Source organism: Phyllobates terribilis, unplaced genomic scaffold (assembly GCF_046119375.1).
Source record: "Phyllobates terribilis strain yellow unplaced genomic scaffold, ASM4611937v1 Scaffold_11__3_contigs__length_659146591, whole genome shotgun sequence".
NCBI classification, from domain to species: Eukaryota; Metazoa; Chordata; class Amphibia; order Anura; family Dendrobatidae; genus Phyllobates; species Phyllobates terribilis.
In genome coordinates this window covers 575,984,606-576,007,115 of record NW_027362771.1, presented here as the reverse complement: position 1 = coordinate 576,007,115, position 22,510 = coordinate 575,984,606, and the positions used below count along the sequence as shown (strand labels likewise).

Below are 22,510 nucleotides of genomic sequence, written 5' to 3'. Positions count from 1 at the left end.
ATTCTTGTACACAGGGGGCAGTATTATAGTAGTTATATTCTTGTACATAGGGATAGTATTATAGTAGTTATATTCTTGTACATAGGGACATTATAGTAGTTATATTCTTGTACATAGGGGGCAGTATTATAGAAGTTATATTCTTGTACATAGGGGGCAGTATTATAGTAGTTATATTCTTGTACATAGGGGGCAGTATTATAGTAGTTATATTCTTGTACATAGGGGCAGTATTATAGTAGTTATATTCTTGTACATAGGGGCAGTATTATAGTAGTTATATTCTTGTACATAGGAGCAGTATTATATTAGTTATATTCTTGTACATAGGAGCAGTATTATATTAGTTATATTCTTGTACATAGGGGCAGTATTATAGTAGTTATATTCTTGTACATAAGGGCAGTATTATAGTAGTTATATTCTTGTACATAAGGGCAGTATTATAGTAGTTATATTCTTGTACATAGGAGCAGTATTATATTAGTTATATTCTTGTACATAGGAGCAGTATTATATTAGTTATATTCTTGTACATAGGGGCAGTATTATAGTAGTTATATTCTTGTACATAAGGGCAGTATTATAGTAGTTATATTCTTGTACATAAGGGCAGTATTATAGTAGTTATATTCTTGTACATAGGGGACAGTATTATAGTAGTTATATTCTTGTACATAGGGGGCAGTATTATAGTAGTTATATTCTTGTACATAGGGGACAGTATTATAGTAGTTATATTCTTGTACATAGGGGCAGTATTATAGTAATTATATTCATGTACATAGGGGGCAGTATTATAGTAGTTATATTCTTGTACATAGGGGCAGTATTATAGTAGTTATATTCTTGTACACAGGGGGCAGTATTATAGTAGTTATATTCTTGTACATAGGGATAGTATTATAGTAGTTATATTCTTGTACATAGGGACATTATAGTAGTTATATTCTTGTACATAGGGGGCAGTATTATAGTAGTTATATTCTTGTACATAGGGGGCAGTATTATAGTAGTTATATTCTTGTACATAGGGGGCAGTATTATAGTAGTTATATTCTTGTACATAGGGGCAGTATTATAGTAGTTATATTCTTGTACATAGGGGCAGTATTATAGTAGTTATATTCTTGTACATAGGAGCAGTATTATAGTAGTTATATTCTTGTACATAGAGGCAGTATTATAGTAGTTATATTCTTGTATATAGGAGCAGTATTATAGTGGTTATATTCTTGTATATAGGGGGCAGTATTATAGTAGTTATATTCTTGTACATAGAGGCAGTATTATAGTAGTTATATTCTTGTACATATGGGGCAGTATTATAGTAGTTATATTCTTGTACATAGGGGGCAGTATTATAGTAGTTATATTCATGTACATAGGGGGCAGTATTATAGTAGTTATATTCTTGTACATAGGAGCAGTATTATAGTAGTTATATTCTTGTACATAGCAGCAGTATTATAGTAGTTATATTCTTGTACAGAGGAGCAGTATTATAGTAATTATATTCTTGTACATAGGGGGCAGTATTATAGTAGTTATACTCTTGTACATAGGGGCAGTATTATAGTAGTTATATTCTTGTATATAGGGGGCAGTATTATAGTGGTTATATTCTTGTATATAGGGGGCAGTATTATAGTAGTTATATTCTTGTACATAGGGGCAGTATTATAGTAGTTATATTCTTGTACATAGGGGGCAGTATTATAGTAGTTATATTCTTGTACATAGGGGGACAGTATTATAGTAGTTATATTCTTGTACATAGGGGGACAGTATTATAGTAGTTATATTCTTGTACATAGTGGGCAGTATTATAGTAGTTATATTCTTGTACATAGGGGGCAGTATTATAGTAGTTATATTATTGTACATAGGAGCAGTATTATAGTAGTTATATTCTTGTATATAGGGAGCAGTATTATAGTAGTTATATTCTTGTGCATAGGGGGCAGTATTATAGTAGTTATATTCTTGTACATAGGGGCAGTATTATAGTAGTTATACTTCAGTACATAGGGAGCAGTATTATAGTAGTTATATTCTTGTACATAGGGGCAGTATTATAGTAGTTATACTCCAGTACATAGGGGGCAGTATTATAGTAGTTATATTCTTGTACATAGGGGCAGTATTATAGTAGTTATACTCCAGTACATAGGGAGCAGTATTATAGTAGTTATATTCTTGTACATAGTGGCAGTATTATAGTAGTTATATTCTTGTACATAGGGAGCAGTATTATAGTAGTTATATTCTTGCACATAGTGGACAGTATTATAGTAGTTATATTCTTGTACATAGGGGCAGTATTATAATAGTTATATTCTTGTACATAGGGAGCAGTATTATAGTAGTTATATTCTTGTACATAGGGGCAGTATTATAGTAGTTATACTCCAGTACATAGGGAGCAGTATTATAGTAGTTATATTCTTGTACATAGGGGCAGTATTATAGTAGTTATACTCCAGTACATAGGGGGCAGTATTATAGTAGTTATATTCTTGTACATAGGGGCAGTATTATAGTAGTTATACTCCAGTACATAGGGAGCAGTATTATAGTAGTTATATTCTTGTACATAGGAGCAGTATTATAGTAGTTATATTCTTGTACATAGGGGGCAGTATTATAGTAGTTATATTCTTGTACATAGGGGTCAGTATTATAGTAGTTATATTCATGTACATAGGGAGCAGTATTATAGTAGTTATATTCTTGTACATAGGGGATGTATTATAGTAGTTATATTCTTGTACATAGCAGCAGTATTATAGTAGTTATATTCTTGTACATGGGGGCAGTATTATAGTAGTTATATTCTTGTACATAGGAGCAGTATTATAGTAATTATATTCTTGTACATAGGGGGCAGTATTATAGTAGTTATATTCTTGTACATTGGGAGCAGTATTATAGTAGTTATATTCTTGTACATAGGGGGAAGTATTATAGTAGTTATATTCTTGCACATAGTGGACAGTATTATAGTAGTTATATTCTTGTACATAGGAGCAGTATTATAGTAGTTATATTCTTGTACATAGGAGCAGTATTATAGTAGTTATATTCTTGTACATAGGAGCAGTATTATAGTAGTTATATTCTTGTACATAGGAGCAGTATTATAGTAGTTATATTCTTGTACATAGGGGGCAGTATTATAATAGTTATATTCTTGTACATAGGGGGCAGTATTATAGTAGTTATATTCTTGCACATAGTGGACAGTATTATAGTAGCTATATTCTTGTACATAGGAGCAGTATTATAGTAGTTTTATTCTTGTACATAGGGGGCAGTATTATAATAGTTATATTCTTGTACATAGGAGGCAGTATTATAGTAGTTATATTTTTGTACATAGGAGCAGTATTATAGTAGTTATATTCTTGTACATAGGAGCAGTATTATAGTAGTTATATTCTTGTACATAGGGGGCAGTATTATAATAGTTATATTCTTGTACATAGGGGGCAGTATTATAGTAGTTATATTCTTGCACATAGTGGACAGTATTATAGTAGTTATATTCTTGTACATAGGAGCAGTATTATAGTAGTTATATTCTTGTACATAGGTGGCAGTATTATAGTAGTTATATTTTTGTACATAGGAGCCAGTATTATAGTAGTTATATTCTTGTACATAGGGGCAGTATTATAGTAATTATATTCTTGTACATAAGGGGCAGTATTACAGTAGTTATACTCTTGTACATAGGGGCAGTATTATAGTAGTTATATTCTTGTATATAGGGGGCAGTATTATAGTGGTTATATTCTTGTACATAGGGGCAGTATTATAGTAGTTATATTCTTGTACATAGGGGGCAGTATTATAGTAGTTATATTCTTGTACATAGGGGGACAGTATTATAGTAGTTATATTCTTGTACATAGTGGGCAGTATTATAGTAGTTATATTCTTGTACATAGGGGGCAGTATTATAGTAGTTATATTATTGTACATAGGAGCAGTATTATAGTAGTTATATTCTTGTATATAGGGAGCAGTATTATAGTAGTTATATTCTTGTGCATAGGGGGCAGTATTATAGTAGTTATACTCCAGTACATAGGGGCAGTATTATAGTAGTTATACTCCAGTACATAGGGAGCAGTATTATAGTAGTTATATTCTTGTACATAGGGGCAGTATTATAGTAGTTATACTCCAGTACATAGGGGGCAGTATTATAGTAGTTATATTCTTGTACATAGGGGCAGTATTATAGTAGTTATACTCCAGTACATAGGGAGCAGTATTATAGTAGTTATATTCTTGTACATAGGGGCAGTATTATAGTAGTTATATTCTTGTACATAGGGGGCAGTATTATAGTAGTTATATTCTTGTACATAGGGGGCAGTATTATAGTGGTTATATTCTTGTACATAGGGGGCAGTATTATAGTAGTTATATTCTTGTACATAGGGAGCAGTATTATAGTAGTTATATTCTTGCACATAGTGGACAGTATTATAGCAGTTATATTCTTGTACATAGGAGCAGTATTATAGTAGTTATATTCTTGTACATAAGGGGCAGTATTATAGTAGTTATATTCTTGTACATAGGGGCAGTATTATAGTAGTTATATTCTTGTACATAGGGGCAGTATTATAGTTATACTCCAGTACATAGGGGGCAGTATTATAGTAGTTATATTCTTGTACATAGGGGCAGTATTATAGTAGTTATATTCTTGTACATAGGGGCAGTATTATAATAGATATATTCTTGTACATAGGGAGCAGTATTATAGTAGTTATTTTCTTGTACATAGGGGGCAGTATTATAGTAGTTATACTCCAGTACATAGGGGGCAGTATTATAGCAGTTATATTCTTGTACATAGGGAGCAGTATTATAGTAGTTATATTCTTGTACATAGGGGCAGTATTATAGTAGTTATATTCTTGTACATAGGGGCAGTATTATAGTAGTTATATTCTTGTACATAGAGGACAGTATTATAGTAGTTATATTCTTGTACATAGAGGACAGTATTATAGTAGTTATATTCTTGTACATAGAGGACAGTATTATAGTAGTTATATTCTTGTACATAGGGAGCAGTATTATAGTAGTTATATTCTTGTACTTAGGGGGCAGTATTATAGTAGTTATATTCTTGTACATAGGAGCAGTATTATAGTAGTTATATTCTTGTACATAGGGGGGGCAGTATTATAGTAGTTATATTCTTGTACATAGGGGGGGCAGTATTATAGTAGTTATATTCTTGTACATAGGGACAGTATTATAGTAGTTATATTCTTGTACATAGGGGCAGTATTATAGCAGTTATATTCTTGTACATAGAGGCAGTATTATAGTAGTTATATTCTTGTACATAGGGGGCAGTATTATAGTAGTTATATTCTTGTACATAGGGGGCAGCATTATAGTAGTTATATTCTTGTACATAGGAGCAGTATTATAGTAGTTATATTCTTGTACATAGGAGCAGTGTTATAGTAGTTATATTCTTGTACATAAGAGCAATATTATAGTAGTTATATTCTTGTACATAAGAGCAGTATTACAGTGGTTATATTCTTGTACATAGGGGGCAGTATTATAGTAGTTCTATTCCTGTACATATTGGCAGTATTATAGCAGTTATATTCTTGTACATAGGAGCAGTATTACAGTAGTTATATTCTTGTACATAGGGGCAGTATTATAGCAGTTATATTCTTGTACATAGGAGGCAGTATTATCGTAGTTATATTCTTGTACATAGGGGGCAGTATTATAGTAGTTATATTCTTGTACATAGGGGCAGTATTATAGCAGTTATATTCTTGTACATAGGAGGCAGTATTATCGTAGTTATATTCTTGTACATAGGAGGCAGTATTATCGTAGTTATATTCTTGTACATAGGGGGCAGTATTATAGTAGTTATATTCTTGTACATAGGGGGGCAGTATTATAGAAGTTATATTCTTGTACATAGGGGGGCAGTATTATAGTAGTTATATTCTTGTACATAGGAGGCAGTATTATAGTAGTTATATTCTTGTACATAGGAGCAGTATTATAGTAGTTATATTCTTGTATATAGGGGGCAGTATTATAGTAGTTATATTCCTGTACATAGGAGCAGTATTATAGTAGCTATATTCTTGTACATAGGGGGCAGTATTATAGTAGTTATACTCCAGTACATAGGGAGCAGTATTATAGTAGTTATATTCTTGTACATAGGGGCAGTATTATAGTAGTTATATTCTTGTACATAGGGGGCAGTATTATAGTAGTTATATTCTTGTACATAGGGGGCAGTATTATAGTGGTTATATTCTTGTACATAGGGGGCAGTATTATAGTAGTTATATTCTTGTACATAGGGAGCAGTATTATAGTAGTTATATTCTTGTACATAGGGGGCAGTATTATAGTAGTTATATTCTTGTACATAGGGGGCAGTATTATAGTAGTTATATTCTTGTACATAGGGGGCAGTATTATAGTAGTTATATTCTTGTACATAGGGGCAGTATTATAGTAGTTATATTCTTGTACATAGGGGGCAGTATTATAGTAGTTATATTCTTGTACATAGGGGCATTATTATAGTTATACTCCAGTACATAGGAGTAGTATTATAGTAGTTATATTCTTGTACATAGGGGCAGTATTATAGCAGTTATATTCTTGTACATAGAGGCAGTATTATAGTAGTTATATTCTTGTACATAGGGGGCAGTATTATAGTAGTTATATTCTTGTACATAGGGGGCAGCATTATAGTAGTTATATTCTTGTACATAGGAGCAGTATTATAGTAGTTATATTCTTGTACATAGGAGCAGTGTTATAGTAGTTATATTCTTGTACATAAGAGCAATATTATAGTAGTTATATTCTTGTACATAAGAGCAGTATTACAGTGGTTATATTCTTGTACATAGGGGGCAGTATTATAGTAGTTCTATTCCTGTACATATTGGCAGTATTATAGCAGTTATATTCTTGTACATAGGAGCAGTATTACAGTAGTTATATTCTTGTACATAGGGGCAGTATTATAGCAGTTATATTCTTGTACATAGGAGGCAGTATTATCGTAGTTATATTCTTGTACATAGGGGGCAGTATTATAGTAGTTATATTCTTGTACATAGGGGCAGTATTATAGCAGTTATATTCTTGTACATAGGAGGCAGTATTATCGTAGTTATATTCTTGTACATAGGAGGCAGTATTATCGTAGTTATATTCTTGTACATAGGGGGCAGTATTATAGTAGTTATATTCTTGTACATAGGGGGGCAGTATTATAGAAGTTATATTCTTGTACATAGGGGGGCAGTATTATAGTAGTTATATTCTTGTACATAGGAGGCAGTATTATAGTAGTTATATTCTTGTACATAGGAGCAGTATTATAGTAGTTATATTCTTGTATATAGGGGGCAGTATTATAGTAGTTATATTCCTGTACATAGGAGCAGTATTATAGTAGCTATATTCTTGTACATAGGGGGCAGTATTATAGTAGTTATACTCCAGTACATAGGGAGCAGTATTATAGTAGTTATATTCTTGTACATAGGGGCAGTATTATAGTAGTTATATTCTTGTACATAGGGGGCAGTATTATAGTAGTTATATTCTTGTACATAGGGGGCAGTATTATAGTGGTTATATTCTTGTACATAGGGGGCAGTATTATAGTAGTTATATTCTTGTACATAGGGAGCAGTATTATAGTAGTTATATTCTTGTACATAGGGGGCAGTATTATAGTAGTTATATTCTTGTACATAGGGGGCAGTATTATAGTAGTTATATTCTTGTACATAGGGGGCAGTATTATAGTAGTTATATTCTTGTACATAGGGGCAGTATTATAGTAGTTATATTCTTGTACATAGGGGGCAGTATTATAGTAGTTATATTCTTGTACATAGGGGCATTATTATAGTTATACTCCAGTACATAGGAGTAGTATTATAGTAGTTATATTCTTGTACATAGGGGCAGTATTATAGCAGTTATATTCTTGTACATAGAGGCAGTATTATAGTAGTTATATTCTTGTACATAGGGGGCAGTATTATAGTAGTTATATTCTTGTACATAGGGGGCAGCATTATAGTAGTTATATTCTTGTACATAGGAGCAGTATTATAGTAGTTATATTCTTGTACATAGGAGCAGTGTTATAGTAGTTATATTCTTGTACATAAGAGCAATATTATAGTAGTTATATTCTTGTACATAAGAGCAGTATTACAGTGGTTATATTCTTGTACATAGGGGGCAGTATTATAGTAGTTCTATTCCTGTACATATTGGCAGTATTATAGCAGTTATATTCTTGTACATAGGAGCAGTATTACAGTAGTTATATTCTTGTACATAGGGGCAGTATTATAGCAGTTATATTCTTGTACATAGGAGGCAGTATTATCGTAGTTATATTCTTGTACATAGGGGGCAGTATTATAGTAGTTATATTCTTGTACATAGGGGCAGTATTATAGCAGTTCTATTCTTGTACATAGGAGGCAGTATTATCGTAGTTATATTCTTGTACATAGGAGGCAGTATTATCGTAGTTATATTCTTGTACATAGGGGGCAGTATTATAGTAGTTATATTTTTGTACATAGGGGGGCAGTATTATAGAAGTTATATTCTTGTACATAGGGGGGCAGTATTATAGTAGTTATATTCTTGTACATAGGAGGCAGTATTATAGTAGTTATATTCTTGTACATAGGAGCAGTATTATAGTAGTTATATTCTTGTATATAGGGGGCAGTATTATAGTAGTTATATTCCTGTACATAGGAGCAGTATTATAGTAGCTATATTCTTGTACATAGGGGGCAGTATTATAGTAGTTATACTCCAGTACATAGGGAGCAGTATTATAGTAGTTATATTCTTGTACATAGGGGCAGTATTATAGTAGTTATATTCTTGTACATAGGGGGCAGTATTATAGTAGTTATATTCTTGTACATAGGGGGCAGTATTATAGTGGTTATATTCTTGTACATAGGGGGCAGTATTATAGTAGTTATATTCTTGTACATAGGGAGCAGTATTATAGTAGTTATATTCTTGTACATAGGGGGCAGTATTATAGTAGTTATATTCTTGTACATAGGGGGCAGTATTATAGTAGTTATATTCTTGCACATAGTGGACAGTATTATAGTAGTTATATTCTTGTACATAGGAGCAGTATTATAGTAGTTATATTCTTGTACATAGGGGGCAGTATTATAGTAGTTATATTCTTGTACATAGGGGGCAGTATTATAGTAGTTATATTCTTGTACATAGGGGCAGTATTATAGTAGTTATATTCTTGTACATAGGGGGCAGTATTATAGTAGTTATATTCTTGTACATAGGGGCATTATTATAGTTATACTCCAGTACATAGGAGTAGTATTATAGTAGTTATATTCTTGTACATAGGGGGCAGTATTATAGTAGTTATACTCCAGTACATAGGGAGCAGTATTATAGTAGTTATATTCTTGTACATAGGGGCAGTATTATAGTAGTTATATTCTTGTACATAGGGGGCAGTATTATAGTAGTTATATTCTTGTACATAGGGGGCAGTATTATAGTGGTTATATTCTTGTACATAGGGGGCAGTATTATAGTAGTTATATTCTTGTACATAGGGGGCAGTATTATAGTAGTTATATTCTTGTACATAGGGGGCAGTATTATAGTAGTTATATTCTTGTACATAGGGGGCAGTATTATAGTAGTTATATTCTTGCACATAGTGGACAGTATTATAGTAGTTATATTCTTGTACATAGGAGCAGTATTATAGTAGTTATATTCTTGTACATAGGGGGCAGTATTATAGTAGTTATATTCTTGTACATAGGGACATTATTATAGTTATACTCCAGTACATAGGAGTAGTATTATAGTAGTTATATTCTTGTACATAGGGGGCAGTATTATAGTAGTTATATTCTTGTACATAGGGGGCAGTATTATAGTAGTTATATTCTTGTACATAGGGGGCAGTATTATAGTAGTTATATTCTTGTACATAGGGGCAGTATTATAGTAGTTATATTCTTGTACATAGGGGCAGTATTATAGTTATACTCCAGTACATAGGAGTAGTATTATAGTAGTTATATTCTTGTACATAGGGGGCAGTATTATAGTAGTTATATTCTTGTACATAGGGGGCAGTATTATAGTAGTTATATTCTTGTACATAGGGGGCAGTATTATAGTAGTTATATTCTTGTACATAGGGGCAGTATTATAGTAGTTATATTCTTGTACATAGGGGCAGTATTATAGTTATACTCCAGTACATAGGGGGCAGTATTATAGTAGTTATATTCTTGTACATAGGGGCAGTATTATAGTAGTTATATTCTTGTACATAGGGGCAGTATTATAATAGATATATTCTTGTACATAGGGAGCAGTATTATAGTAGTTATACTCCAGTACATAGGGGGCAGTATTATAGTAGTTATACTCCAGTACATAGGGGGCAGTATTATAGCAGTTATATTCTTGTACATAGGGAGCAGTATTATAGTAGTTATATTCTTGTACATAGGGGCAGTATTATAGCAGTTATATTCTTGTACATAGGGGCAGTATTATAGTAGTTATATTCTTGTACATAGAGGACAGTATTATAGTAGTTATATTCTTGTACATAGGGGGGCAGTATTATAGTAGTTATATTCTTGTACATAGGGACAGTATTATAGTAGTTATATTCTTGTACATAGGGGCAGTATTATAGCAGTTATATTCTTGTACATAGGGGGCAGTATTATAGTAGTTATATTCTTGTACATAGGGTGCAGTATTATAGTAGTTATATTCTTGTACATAGGGTGCAGTATTATAGTAGTTATATTCTTGTACATAGGGGCAGTATTATAGCAGTTATATTCCTGTACATAGGGGGCAGTATTATAGTAGTTATATTCTTGTACATAGGGTGCAGTATTATAGTAGTTATATTCTTGTACATAGGGGGCATTATTATAGTAGTTATATTCTTGTACATAGGGTGCAGTATTATAGTAGTTATATTCTTGTACATAGGAGCAGTATTATAGTAGTTATATTCTTGTACATAGGGGCAGTATTATAGCAGTTATATTCTTGTACATAGGAGGCAGTATTATCGTAGTTATATTCTTGTACATAGGGGGCAGTATTATAGTAGTTATATTCTTGTACATAGGGGGCAGTATTATAGTAGTTATATTTTTGTACATAGGGGGGCAGTATTATAGAAGTTATATTCTTGTACATAGGGGCAGTATTATAGCAGTTATATTCTTGTACATAGGAGGCAGTATTATCGTAGTTATATTCTTGTACATAGGGGGCAGTATTATAGTAGTTATATTCTTGTACATAGGGGGCAGTATTATAGTAGTTATATTTTTGTACATAGGGGGGCAGTATTATAGAAGTTATATTCTTGTACATAGGGGGGCAGTATTATAGTAGTTATATTCTTGTACATAGGAGGCAGTATTATAGTAGTTATATTCTTGTACATAGGAGCAGTATTATAGTAGTTATATTCTTGTATATAGGGGGCAGTATTATAGTAGTTATATTCCTGTACATAGGAGCAGTATTATAGTAGCTATATTCTTGTACATAGGGGGCAGTATTATAGTAGTTATACTCCAGTACATAGGGAGCAGTATTATAGTAGTTATATTCTTGTACATAGGGGCAGTATTATAGTAGTTATATTCTTGTACATAGGGGCAGTATTATAGTAGTTATATTCTTGTACATAGAGGACAGTATTATAGTAGTTATATTCTTGTACATAGGGGGGCAGTATTATAGTAGTTATATTCTTGTACATAGGGACAGTATTATAGTAGTTATATTCTTGTACATAGGGGCAGTATTATAGCAGTTATATTCTTGTACATAGGGGGCAGTATTATAGTAGTTATATTCTTGTACATAGGGTGCAGTATTATAGTAGTTATATTCTTGTACATAGGGTGCAGTATTATAGTAGTTATATTCTTGTACATAGGGGCAGTATTATAGCAGTTATATTCCTGTACATAGGGGGCAGTATTATAGTAGTTATATTCTTGTACATAGGGTGCAGTATTATAGTAGTTATATTCTTGTACATAGGGGGCATTATTATAGTAGTTATATTCTTGTACATAGGGTGCAGTATTATAGTAGTTATATTCTTGTACATAGGAGCAGTATTATAGTAGTTATATTCTTGTACATAGGGGCAGTATTATAGCAGTTATATTCTTGTACATAGGAGGCAGTATTATCGTAGTTATATTCTTGTACATAGGGGGCAGTATTATAGTAGTTATATTCTTGTACATAGGGGGCAGTATTATAGTAGTTATATTTTTGTACATAGGGGGGCAGTATTATAGAAGTTATATTCTTGTACATAGGGGCAGTATTATAGCAGTTATATTCTTGTACATAGGAGGCAGTATTATCGTAGTTATATTCTTGTACATAGGGGGCAGTATTATAGTAGTTATATTCTTGTACATAGGGGGCAGTATTATAGTAGTTATATTTTTGTACATAGGGGGGCAGTATTATAGAAGTTATATTCTTGTACATAGGGGGGCAGTATTATAGTAGTTATATTCTTGTACATAGGAGGCAGTATTATAGTAGTTATATTCTTGTACATAGGAGCAGTATTATAGTAGTTATATTCTTGTATATAGGGGGCAGTATTATAGTAGTTATATTCCTGTACATAGGAGCAGTATTATAGTAGCTATATTCTTGTACATAGGGGGCAGTATTATAGTAGTTATACTCCAGTACATAGGGAGCAGTATTATAGTAGTTATATTCTTGTACATAGGGGCAGTATTATAGTAGTTATATTCTTGTACATAGGGGGCAGTATTATAGTAGTTATATTCTTGTACATAGGGGGCAGTATTATAGTGGTTATATTCTTGTACATAGGGGGCAGTATTATAGTGGTTATATTCTTGTACATAGGGAGCAGTATTATAGTAGTTATATTCTTGTACATAGGGGGCAGTATTATAGTAGTTATATTCTTGTACATAGGGGGCAGTATTATAGTAGTTATATTCTTGCACATAGTGGACAGTATTATAGTAGTTATATTCTTGTACATAGGAGCAGTATTATAGTAGTTATATTCTTGTACATAGGGGGCAGTATTATAGTAGTTATATTCTTGTACATAGGGGCAGTATTATAGTAGTTATATTCTTGTACATAGGGGCAGTATTATAGTTATACTCCAGTACATAGGGGGCAGTATTATAGTAGTTATATTCTTGTACATAGGGGCATTATTATAGTTATACTCCAGTACATAGGAGTAGTATTATAGTAGTTATATTCTTGTACATAGGGGGCAGTATTATAGTAGTTATACTCCAGTACATAGGGAGCAGTATTATAGTAGTTATATTCTTGTACATAGGGGCAGTATTATAGTAGTTATATTCTTGTACATAGGGGGCAGTATTATAGTAGTTATATTCTTGTACGTAGGGGGCAGTATTATAGTGGTTATATTCTTGTACATAGGGGGCAGTATTATAGTAGTTATATTCTTGTACATAGGGGGCAGTATTATAGTAGTTATATTCTTGTACATAGGGGGCAGTATTATAGTAGTTATATTCTTGTACATAGGGGGCAGTATTATAGTAGTTATATTCTTGCACATAGTGGACAGTATTATAGTAGTTATATTCTTGTACATAGGAGCAGTATTATAGTAGTTATATTCTTGTACATAGGGGGCAGTATTATAGTAGTTATATTCTTGTACATAGGGACATTATTATAGTTATACTCCAGTACATAGGAGTAGTATTATAGTAGTTATATTCTTGTACATAGGGGGCAGTATTATAGTAGTTATATTCTTGTACATAGGGGGCAGTATTATAGTAGTTATATTCTTGTACATAGGGGGCAGTATTATAGTAGTTATATTCTTGTACATAGGGGCAGTATTATAATAGATATATTCTTGTACATAGGGAGCAGTATTATAGTAGTTATACTCCAGTACATAGGGGGCAGTATTATAGTAGTTATACTCCAGTACATAGGGGGCAGTATTATAGCAGTTATATTCTTGTACATAGGGAGCAGTATTATAGTAGTTATATTCTTGTACATAGGGGCAGTATTATAGCAGTTATATTCTTGTACATAGGGGCAGTATTATAGTAGTTATATTCTTGTACATAGAGGACAGTATTATAGTAGTTATATTCTTGTACATAGGGGGGCAGTATTATAGTAGTTATATTCTTGTACATAGGGGACAGTATTATAGTAGTTATATTCTTGTACATAGGAGCAGTGTTATAGTAGTTATATTCTTGTACATAAGAGCAGTATTACAGTGGTTATATTCTTGTACATAGGGGGCATTATTATATTAGTTCTATTCCTGTACATATTGACAGTATTATAGCAGTTATATTCTTGTACATAGGAGCAGTATTACAGTAGTTATATTCTTGTACATAGGGGCAGTATTATAGCAGTTATATTCTTGTACATAGGAGGCAGTATTATCGTAGTTATATTCTTGTACATAGGGGGCAGTATTATAGTAGTTATATTCTTGTACATAGGGGCAGTATTATAGCAGTTATATTCTTGTACATAGGAGGCAGTATTATCGTAGTTATATTCTTGTACATAGGGGGCAGTATTATAGTAGTTATATTCTTGTACATAGGGGGCAGTATTATAGTAGTTATATTTTTGTACATAGGGGGGCAGTATTATAGAAGTTATATTCTTGTACATACGGGGGCAGTATTATAGTAGTTATATTCTTGTACATAGGAGGCAGTATTATAGTAGTTATATTCTTGTACATAGGAGCAGTATTATAGTAGTTATATTCTTGTATATAGGGGGCAGTATTATAGTAGTTATATTCCTGTACATAGGAGCAGTATTATAGTAGCTATATTCTTGTACATAGGGGGCAGTATTATAGTAGTTATACTCCAGTACATAGGGAGCAGTATTATAGTAGTTATATTCTTGTACATAGGGGCAGTATTATAGTAGTTATATTCTTGTACATAGGGGGCAGTATTATAGTAGTTATATTCTTGTACATAGGGGGCAGTATTATAGTGGTTATATTCTTGTACATAGGGGGCAGTATTATAGTAGTTATATTCTTGTACATAGGGAGCAGTATTATAGTAGTTATATTCTTGTACATAGGGGGCAGTATTATAGTAGTTATATTCTTGTACATAGGGGGCAGTATTATAGTAGTTATATTCTTGCACATAGTGGACAGTATTATAGTAGTTATATTCTTGTACATAGGAGCAGTATTATAGTAGTTATATTCTTGTACATAGGGGGCAGTATTATAGTAGTTATATTCTTGTACATAGGGGCAGTATTATAGTAGTTATATTCTTGTACATAGGGGCAGTATTATAGTTATACTCCAGTACATAGGGGGCAGTATTATAGTAGTTATATTCTTGTACATAGGGGCATTATTATAGTTATACTCCAGTACATAGGAGTAGTATTATAGTAGTTATATTCTTGTACATAGGGGGCAGTATTATAGTAGTTATACTCCAGTACATAGGGAGCAGTATTATAGTAGTTATATTCTTGTACATAGGGGCAGTATTATAGTAGTTATATTCTTGTACATAGGGGGCAGTATTATAGTAGTTATATTCTTGTACGTAGGGGGCAGTATTATAGTGGTTATATTCTTGTACATAGGGGGCAGTATTATAGTAGTTATATTCTTGTACATAGGGGGCAGTATTATAGTAGTTATATTCTTGTACATAGGGGGCAGTATTATAGTAGTTATATTCTTGTACATAGGGGGCAGTATTATAGTAGTTATATTCTTGCACATAGTGGACAGTATTATAGTAGTTATATTCTTGTACATAGGAGCAGTATTATAGTAGTTATATTCTTGTACATAGGGGGCAGTATTATAGTAGTTATATTCTTGTACATAGGCACATTATTATAGTTATACTCCAGTACATAGGAGTAGTATTATAGTAGTTATATTCTTGTACATAGGGGGCAGTATTATAGTAGTTATATTCTTGTACATAGGGGGCAGTATTATAGTAGTTATATTCTTGTACATAGGGGGCAGTATTATAGTAGTTATATTCTTGTACATAGGGGCAGTATTATAATAGATATATTCTTGTACATAGGGAGCAGTATTATAGTAGTTATACTCCAGTACATAGGGGGCAGCATTATAGTAGTTATACTCCAGTACATAGGGGGCAGTATTATAGCAGTTATATTCTTGTACATAGGGAGCAGTATTATAGTAGTTATATTCTTGTACATAGGGGCAGTATTATAGCAGTTATATTCTTGTACATAGGGGCAGTATTATAGTAGTTATATTCTTGTACATAGAGGACAGTATTATAGTAGTTATATTCTTGTACATAGGGGGGCAGTATTATAGTAGTTATATTCTTGTACATAGGGGACAGTATTATAGTAGTTATATTCTTGTACATAGGAGCAGTGTTATAGTAGTTATATTCTTGTACATAAGAGCAGTATTACAGTGGTTATATTCTTGTACATAGGGGGCAGTATTATAGTAGTTCTATTCCTGTACATATTGACAGTATTATAGCAGTTATATTCTTGTACATAGGAGCAGTATTACAGTAGTTATATTCTTGTACATAGGGGCAGTATTATAGCAGTTATATTCTTGTACATAGGAGGCAGTATTATCGTAGTTATATTCTTGTACATAGGGGGCAGTATTATAGTAGTTATATTCTTGTACATAGGGGGCAGTATTATAGTAGTTATATTTTTGTACATAGGGGACAGTATTATAGTAGTTATATTCTTGTACATAGGGGCAGTATTATAGTAGTTATACTCTTGTACATAGGGGACAGTATTATAGTAGTTATATTCTGGTACATAGGAGCAGTATTATAGTAGTTATATTCTTGTACATAGGTGGCAGTATTATAGTAGTTATAGTCTTGTACATAGGTGGCAGTATTATAGTAGTTATATTCTTGTACATAGGGGCAGTATTATAGTAGTTATATTCTTGTACATAGGGGCAGTATTATAGTAGTTATATTCTTGTACATAGGGGACAGTATTATAGTAGTTATATTCTTGTACATAGGGGACAGTATTATAGTAGTTATATTCTTGTACATAGGGGACAGTATTATAGTAGTTATATTCTTGTACATAGGGGGCAGTATTATAGTAGTTATATTCTTGTACATAGGGGGCAGTATTATAGTAGTTATATTCTTGTACATAGGGGGTAATATTATAGTAGTTATATTCTTGTACATAGGTGGCAGTATTATATTCTCGTACATAGGGGCGGTATTTTAGTTATATTCTTGTACATAGGGGCAGTATTATAGTAGTTATATTCTTGTACATAGGGGCAGTATTATAGTAGTTATACTCTTGTACATAGGGGGCAGTATTATAGTAGTTATATTCTTGTACATAGGAGCAGTATTATAGTAGTTATATTCTTGTACATAGGGGCAGCATTATAGTAGTTATATTCTTGTACATAGGGGCAGTATTATAGTAGTTATATTCTTGTACATAGGGGGCAGTATTATAGTAGGTATATTCTTGTACATAGGAGCAGTATTATAGTAGTTATATTCTTGTACATAGGAGCAGTATTATAGTAGGTATATTCTTGTACATAGGGGCAGTATTATAGTAGTTATATTCTTGTACATACGAGCAGTGTTATAGTAGTTATATTCTTATACATAGGGGGGCAGTATTATAGTAGTTATATTCTTATACATAGGGGGCAGTATTATAGTAGGTATATTCGTGTACATAGGGGGCAGTATTATAGTAGTTATATTCTTGTACATAGGGGCAGTATTATAGTAGGTATATTCGTGTACATAGGGGCAGTATTATATTAGTTATATTCTTCTACATAGGGGGCAGTATTATAGTAGTTATATTCTTGTACATAGGGGCAGTATTATAGTAGTTATATTCTTGTACATAGGAGGCAGTATTATAGTAGTTATATTCTTCTACATAGGGGGCAGTATTATAGTAGTTATATTCTTCTACATAGGGGGCAGTATTATAGTAGTTATATTCTTCTACATAGGGGGCAGTATTATAGTAGTTATATTCTTCTACATAGGAGCAGTATTATAGTAGTTATATTCTTCTACATAGGGACGGTATTACATCTCCTGCCATAGCATGTAAAGTTGGAGGTGATGCTGACCCCTGCAGAGGAGATGCACGAGTAGAGCCTGTGCCAGCATCATCTGCGCGCTCCGGATCATGCAGCCCCATCCGCAGTCTGTAGTCAGCTGCGTCCCCTCCAGAGCAGGGAAGTCCCGTCTGTAAGTCAGCCAAACCCTGGAGACAAAATCCCGCTGGAATCGTTCAATGTCATCTGTGAATAATAGGAATGAGTGAGGATCACATCTCATTTATTGTGTTTGTTGCTTCTTGTAGTTTGCAGTCAGGGGGCCTTGTGGAGCCGGTTCTCCCTGATCGTCCCTTAATGATTGGGCAAATTGCTGATAAATTGTTTCATCAGGTCTCCAAAGGGCAAGATAACCCATCGATGCCCCGCGATGAGCAAACCATCAGACCACTGGATATTAACCCCACTAAGTACCCTAGACCACCAGGGAAAAAAAGCACTAACCTACTGCTGCTCTCAGTGCTGTGAGCGGTGACTATAATCGCTCCGCTCACGACTCTATGACTGAAAGCCGGAGGCTCCAGGGAGAAATAACGTCTATTTTCCAGGTGCCGCTACAGATTAACCCTTCAACTGCAGGCTAATAGCGTTATCGGGCCCTTCGGGTTCCCTTTAAACAATGCAAAACATTTTCCGTTGACACATTCCCTTTAACCGTCTCATAAAAACCATAGACAAACAAAAAATAAAATATCAATTGCATTTCTAACCTAAATCTGAACTCCATCTTTAACCCTAGACCACCAGGGATTAAAATATTAGTCTGTGACTGCTACATATTCTCTTATCCATCATTCACGGAGCATGAGGGAATAAAATATTACCACTCTTCTATCCTAGACCAATACAAATTAACTTCTTCAACCCCTAGACCACCAGGGATTGAAATATCAACCAGTCTACAAACCTAGACACAAGACATTAAATTTCACTTCAAGCCCACCAGGAATCCAACTATTAACCTCAATTCTACTCTAGCCCACCAGGAATGCAACTATTAACCTAAATTCTACTCTAGCCCACCAGGAATCCAACTATTACCTTCAATTATTCTCTAGCCCACCAGGAATCTAACTATTAACATCAATTCCTCTCTAGCCCACCAGGAATCTAACTATTAACCTCAATTCCTCTCTAGCCCACAAGGAATCCAACTATTAACCTCAATTCTACTCTAGCCCACCAGGAATCCAACTATTAACCTCAATTCTTCTCTAGCCCACCAGGAATCTAACTATTAACCTCAATTCTACTCTATCCCACCAGGAATCCAACTATTAACCTCAATTCTTCTCTAGCCCACCAGGAATATAACTATTAACCTCAATTCTTCTCTAGCCCACCAGGATTATAACTATTAACCTCAATTCTTCTCTAGCCCACCAGGAATATAACTATTAACCTCAATTCTACTCTAGCCCACCAGGATCCAACTATTAACCTCAATTCTACTCTAGCCCACCAGGAATCCAACTATTAACCTCAATTCTACTCTAGCCCATCAGGATTCAACTATTAACCTCAATTCTATCCTAGACGACCAGGAAATGAAATATTAACTATTTTCCTACCCTGGTCATTAACCCTCTCTTGCAGCGAATAAAATATTACCACTCTTCTATCCTAGACTAATACAAATTAACTTCTTCAACCCCTAGACCACCAGGGATTGAAATATCAACCAGTCTTCAAACCTAGACACAAGATATTAAATTTCACTTCAACCCTAGCCCACCAGGAATCCAACTATTAACCTCAATTCTACTCTAGCCCACCAGGAATCCAACTATTAACCTAAATTCTACTCTAGCCCATCAGGAAATTAAATATTAACTCTTTTCCTACCCGGGTCATTAACACCCTCTTGTTCTCTACACCACCAGGGATAATGTGACTACAAAAGAAGTTCTGATGTGGCTCCTATCTGATACATCCCGATAGTAGGGGAGGGGAGGCTACTGTGCACTCACCTTCATAGCCAAAGTAGTAGTGTTTGCCCAGCAAATACAGGGGGGACGAGCGGCTGAACTGAGTCTTCATCTTCACTGTCCAGCCTGAAACCGAAAAATTACAGGTCAAAAATGCCAATGTTATTATATCAGTTTCTCGGAAAGTTGGGTGACAACCAATCTGGCCGCCCCAATTGTTCTGCAATGACAGCACAAGGGAAAGTTGGGCACTCTGACGCTGGCACCCAGCTTTCCCAGACACAATGGTGGCACCTCTCGCCGGCTCTTACCGTACTTCACACTGTTCCATGCAGTCTGCAGTTTGCTCTTTATTTTATCCACCTCATCTGTCGCCCGTTCTCGTCCTGCTCCTTGGTACCCCATCTGAGGAGAATCATGGCGGCCACCTAGGTTCCTGCGTCGTCGACCCTCCGGGCTGCCGTACTGAGTGGCCGCTGGCGAAACGGAATTCATTTATCCTGTCTGGAGGGGAAGAGCATGACCGGAGGCGCGCTGGGGAGAAAAGGGATCATTGTTATATCACTGAGGAGGGATCGCAGGGGATGTGACCCCGAGCACCCCAACCCTGAGGAGTAAGGGGCCGCAGCTCTGCTTCACTGTAGATCCTCTGGGCAGCAGACGCAGAGAGCTGACATTCTCCGGATTGATGGAAGTCACACAGATCTCACCCCCGGGCATCGCCAGCACACTCATCGCCCCCGGGCATCGCAGCACTTACTGAGATGGGAAGACCCCTTTAACACTAGATAACATAACTGTATGTCATTGTGGGGGATGACCGTGTGTGGCGGGGCCTCAGGAGCTGCATTCTCTGCACACATGATGTTACATAGCCGACATCTGTGTCTAACACCCACGGAAGGAGCAGAGCTCTGAAAGCCACTGTTAACCATTTAATGCTGCACGGCTGGCGCTCACACTGGCACCAATGGATTACCATGGTAGCCGGGGCCCTGCTGCTCATAGCCTATTTCATTGTATACTGGACATAGTGTAAGTGATCAGACAACTGCAAGTCTGAGTCCCTGAAAGGACCGAAAAATAAATAGATAATAAATAAATATATACATATTGTTTTATAATAAGTTTATATATATATATATATATATATATATATATATATATAAATCTATTATATATCAATATATACATCTAAAATAAAAAATGTTAAAAAATATAACAAATATAAATATATATATATAAAGTTAATGAAAATATATAAATGTTTTAATATATATAAATATACGCATATAAAGTATAAAATGTTATAAAAATAATAAATATATTAACATCTCTATATCTCTTTCTATATCTAAAAAAATGTATATATATATTTTTTTTTAAATCACTGTGATCATTTTGTTTACAGCTCGTTGTCTTGGAGACCGACCACCGCTGCTGCGTAGCTTGTCTGCGCTGAAGCTGGCCGGGATTAGGAGGTAACCACGCTCCAGAGATCCTGGCCTATTTCAAAGCAGCGCTTACAAGCTTAATAGAAAAGAGACTGCCAGCACTGTACTTGTTCTGTTGCCTAGCAGCAGTGGTCGGTCTCCAAGGCAACGACGAGCTGTAAACAAAAAGAAGAGAGTTAATATCTCCAGAACGGCTGCAAATTTTAATAAGCAGTAAATTGCAGATAGACTTGTATTTATAATCTCTATCCGACAATGTCCATCTGTGACGACGGGGTATTAACCCTTTAAAGAAAACGCTGCACACACCACATGCCCCAGACAGCAGGCGTCACCGCGGAGGAGTATATGCTCCTGTGACATCATTAAGCTGTTTCCTTCCCTGTGGATGGAGGAAGTGAAGCTTCATTAATGGATCTACGGTGCTGCCCCCATAACTGCTGGGCACATATCGCGGACCCTCCTCGCACAGGAGGATGCCAGTGAGTCTCGTCCCCCCCTAAACCTGAAGTAGCGGCTGCGTGTGCTAAGTATCCTACAAGGTCATTGCACACTGGACAACCCCTTTAAGGACCACACCATGGTGAAATAATGCACTGTCCTACAGCCACAGTGAGAAATGGGACATTTAAAGGCAAAGTCCTGGATGAACAGATGAAAAAAAAAATTACCAGAAAAAAAGGCCAAGCGACCTTGTATCTGCAGCCTCCCCCTCCCCTGAGAATGGAACAGTCCAGGGGCGCACGAGCCATCCTAGTGAGAAGTACATGGACTCGGAGTCACGTGACCTGCGATCCCAGACACTC

The 22,510-nt window shown here is 34.5% G+C and overlaps 1 protein-coding gene across 5 annotated transcripts in view; it reads right to left on the bottom strand.

Annotated features, from left to right (window-relative positions):
- ATG4D (autophagy related 4D cysteine peptidase) overlaps positions 1–22,510 on the bottom strand; it is a 32,570-nt gene that overhangs the window by 9,877 nt on the left and 183 nt on the right. For 2 of the 5 annotated variants that reach the window (XM_073654179.1, XM_073654180.1), the window contains exons 2-4: positions 20,562–20,784; positions 20,293–20,376; positions 18,335–18,508 (exon numbers count right to left, since the gene is read on the bottom strand). In XM_073654179.1, coding sequence (XP_073510280.1) covers positions 18,335–18,508; positions 20,293–20,376; positions 20,562–20,745 — 442 coding nt within the window. In that variant the 5' untranslated portion in view covers positions 20,746–20,784. Of the gene's footprint in view, positions 1–18,334; positions 18,509–20,292; positions 20,377–20,561; positions 20,785–22,375; positions 22,507–22,510 lie in introns of those variants that run through there. The other 3 variants (XM_073654181.1, XM_073654183.1, XM_073654182.1) reach the window with 3 other exon arrangements.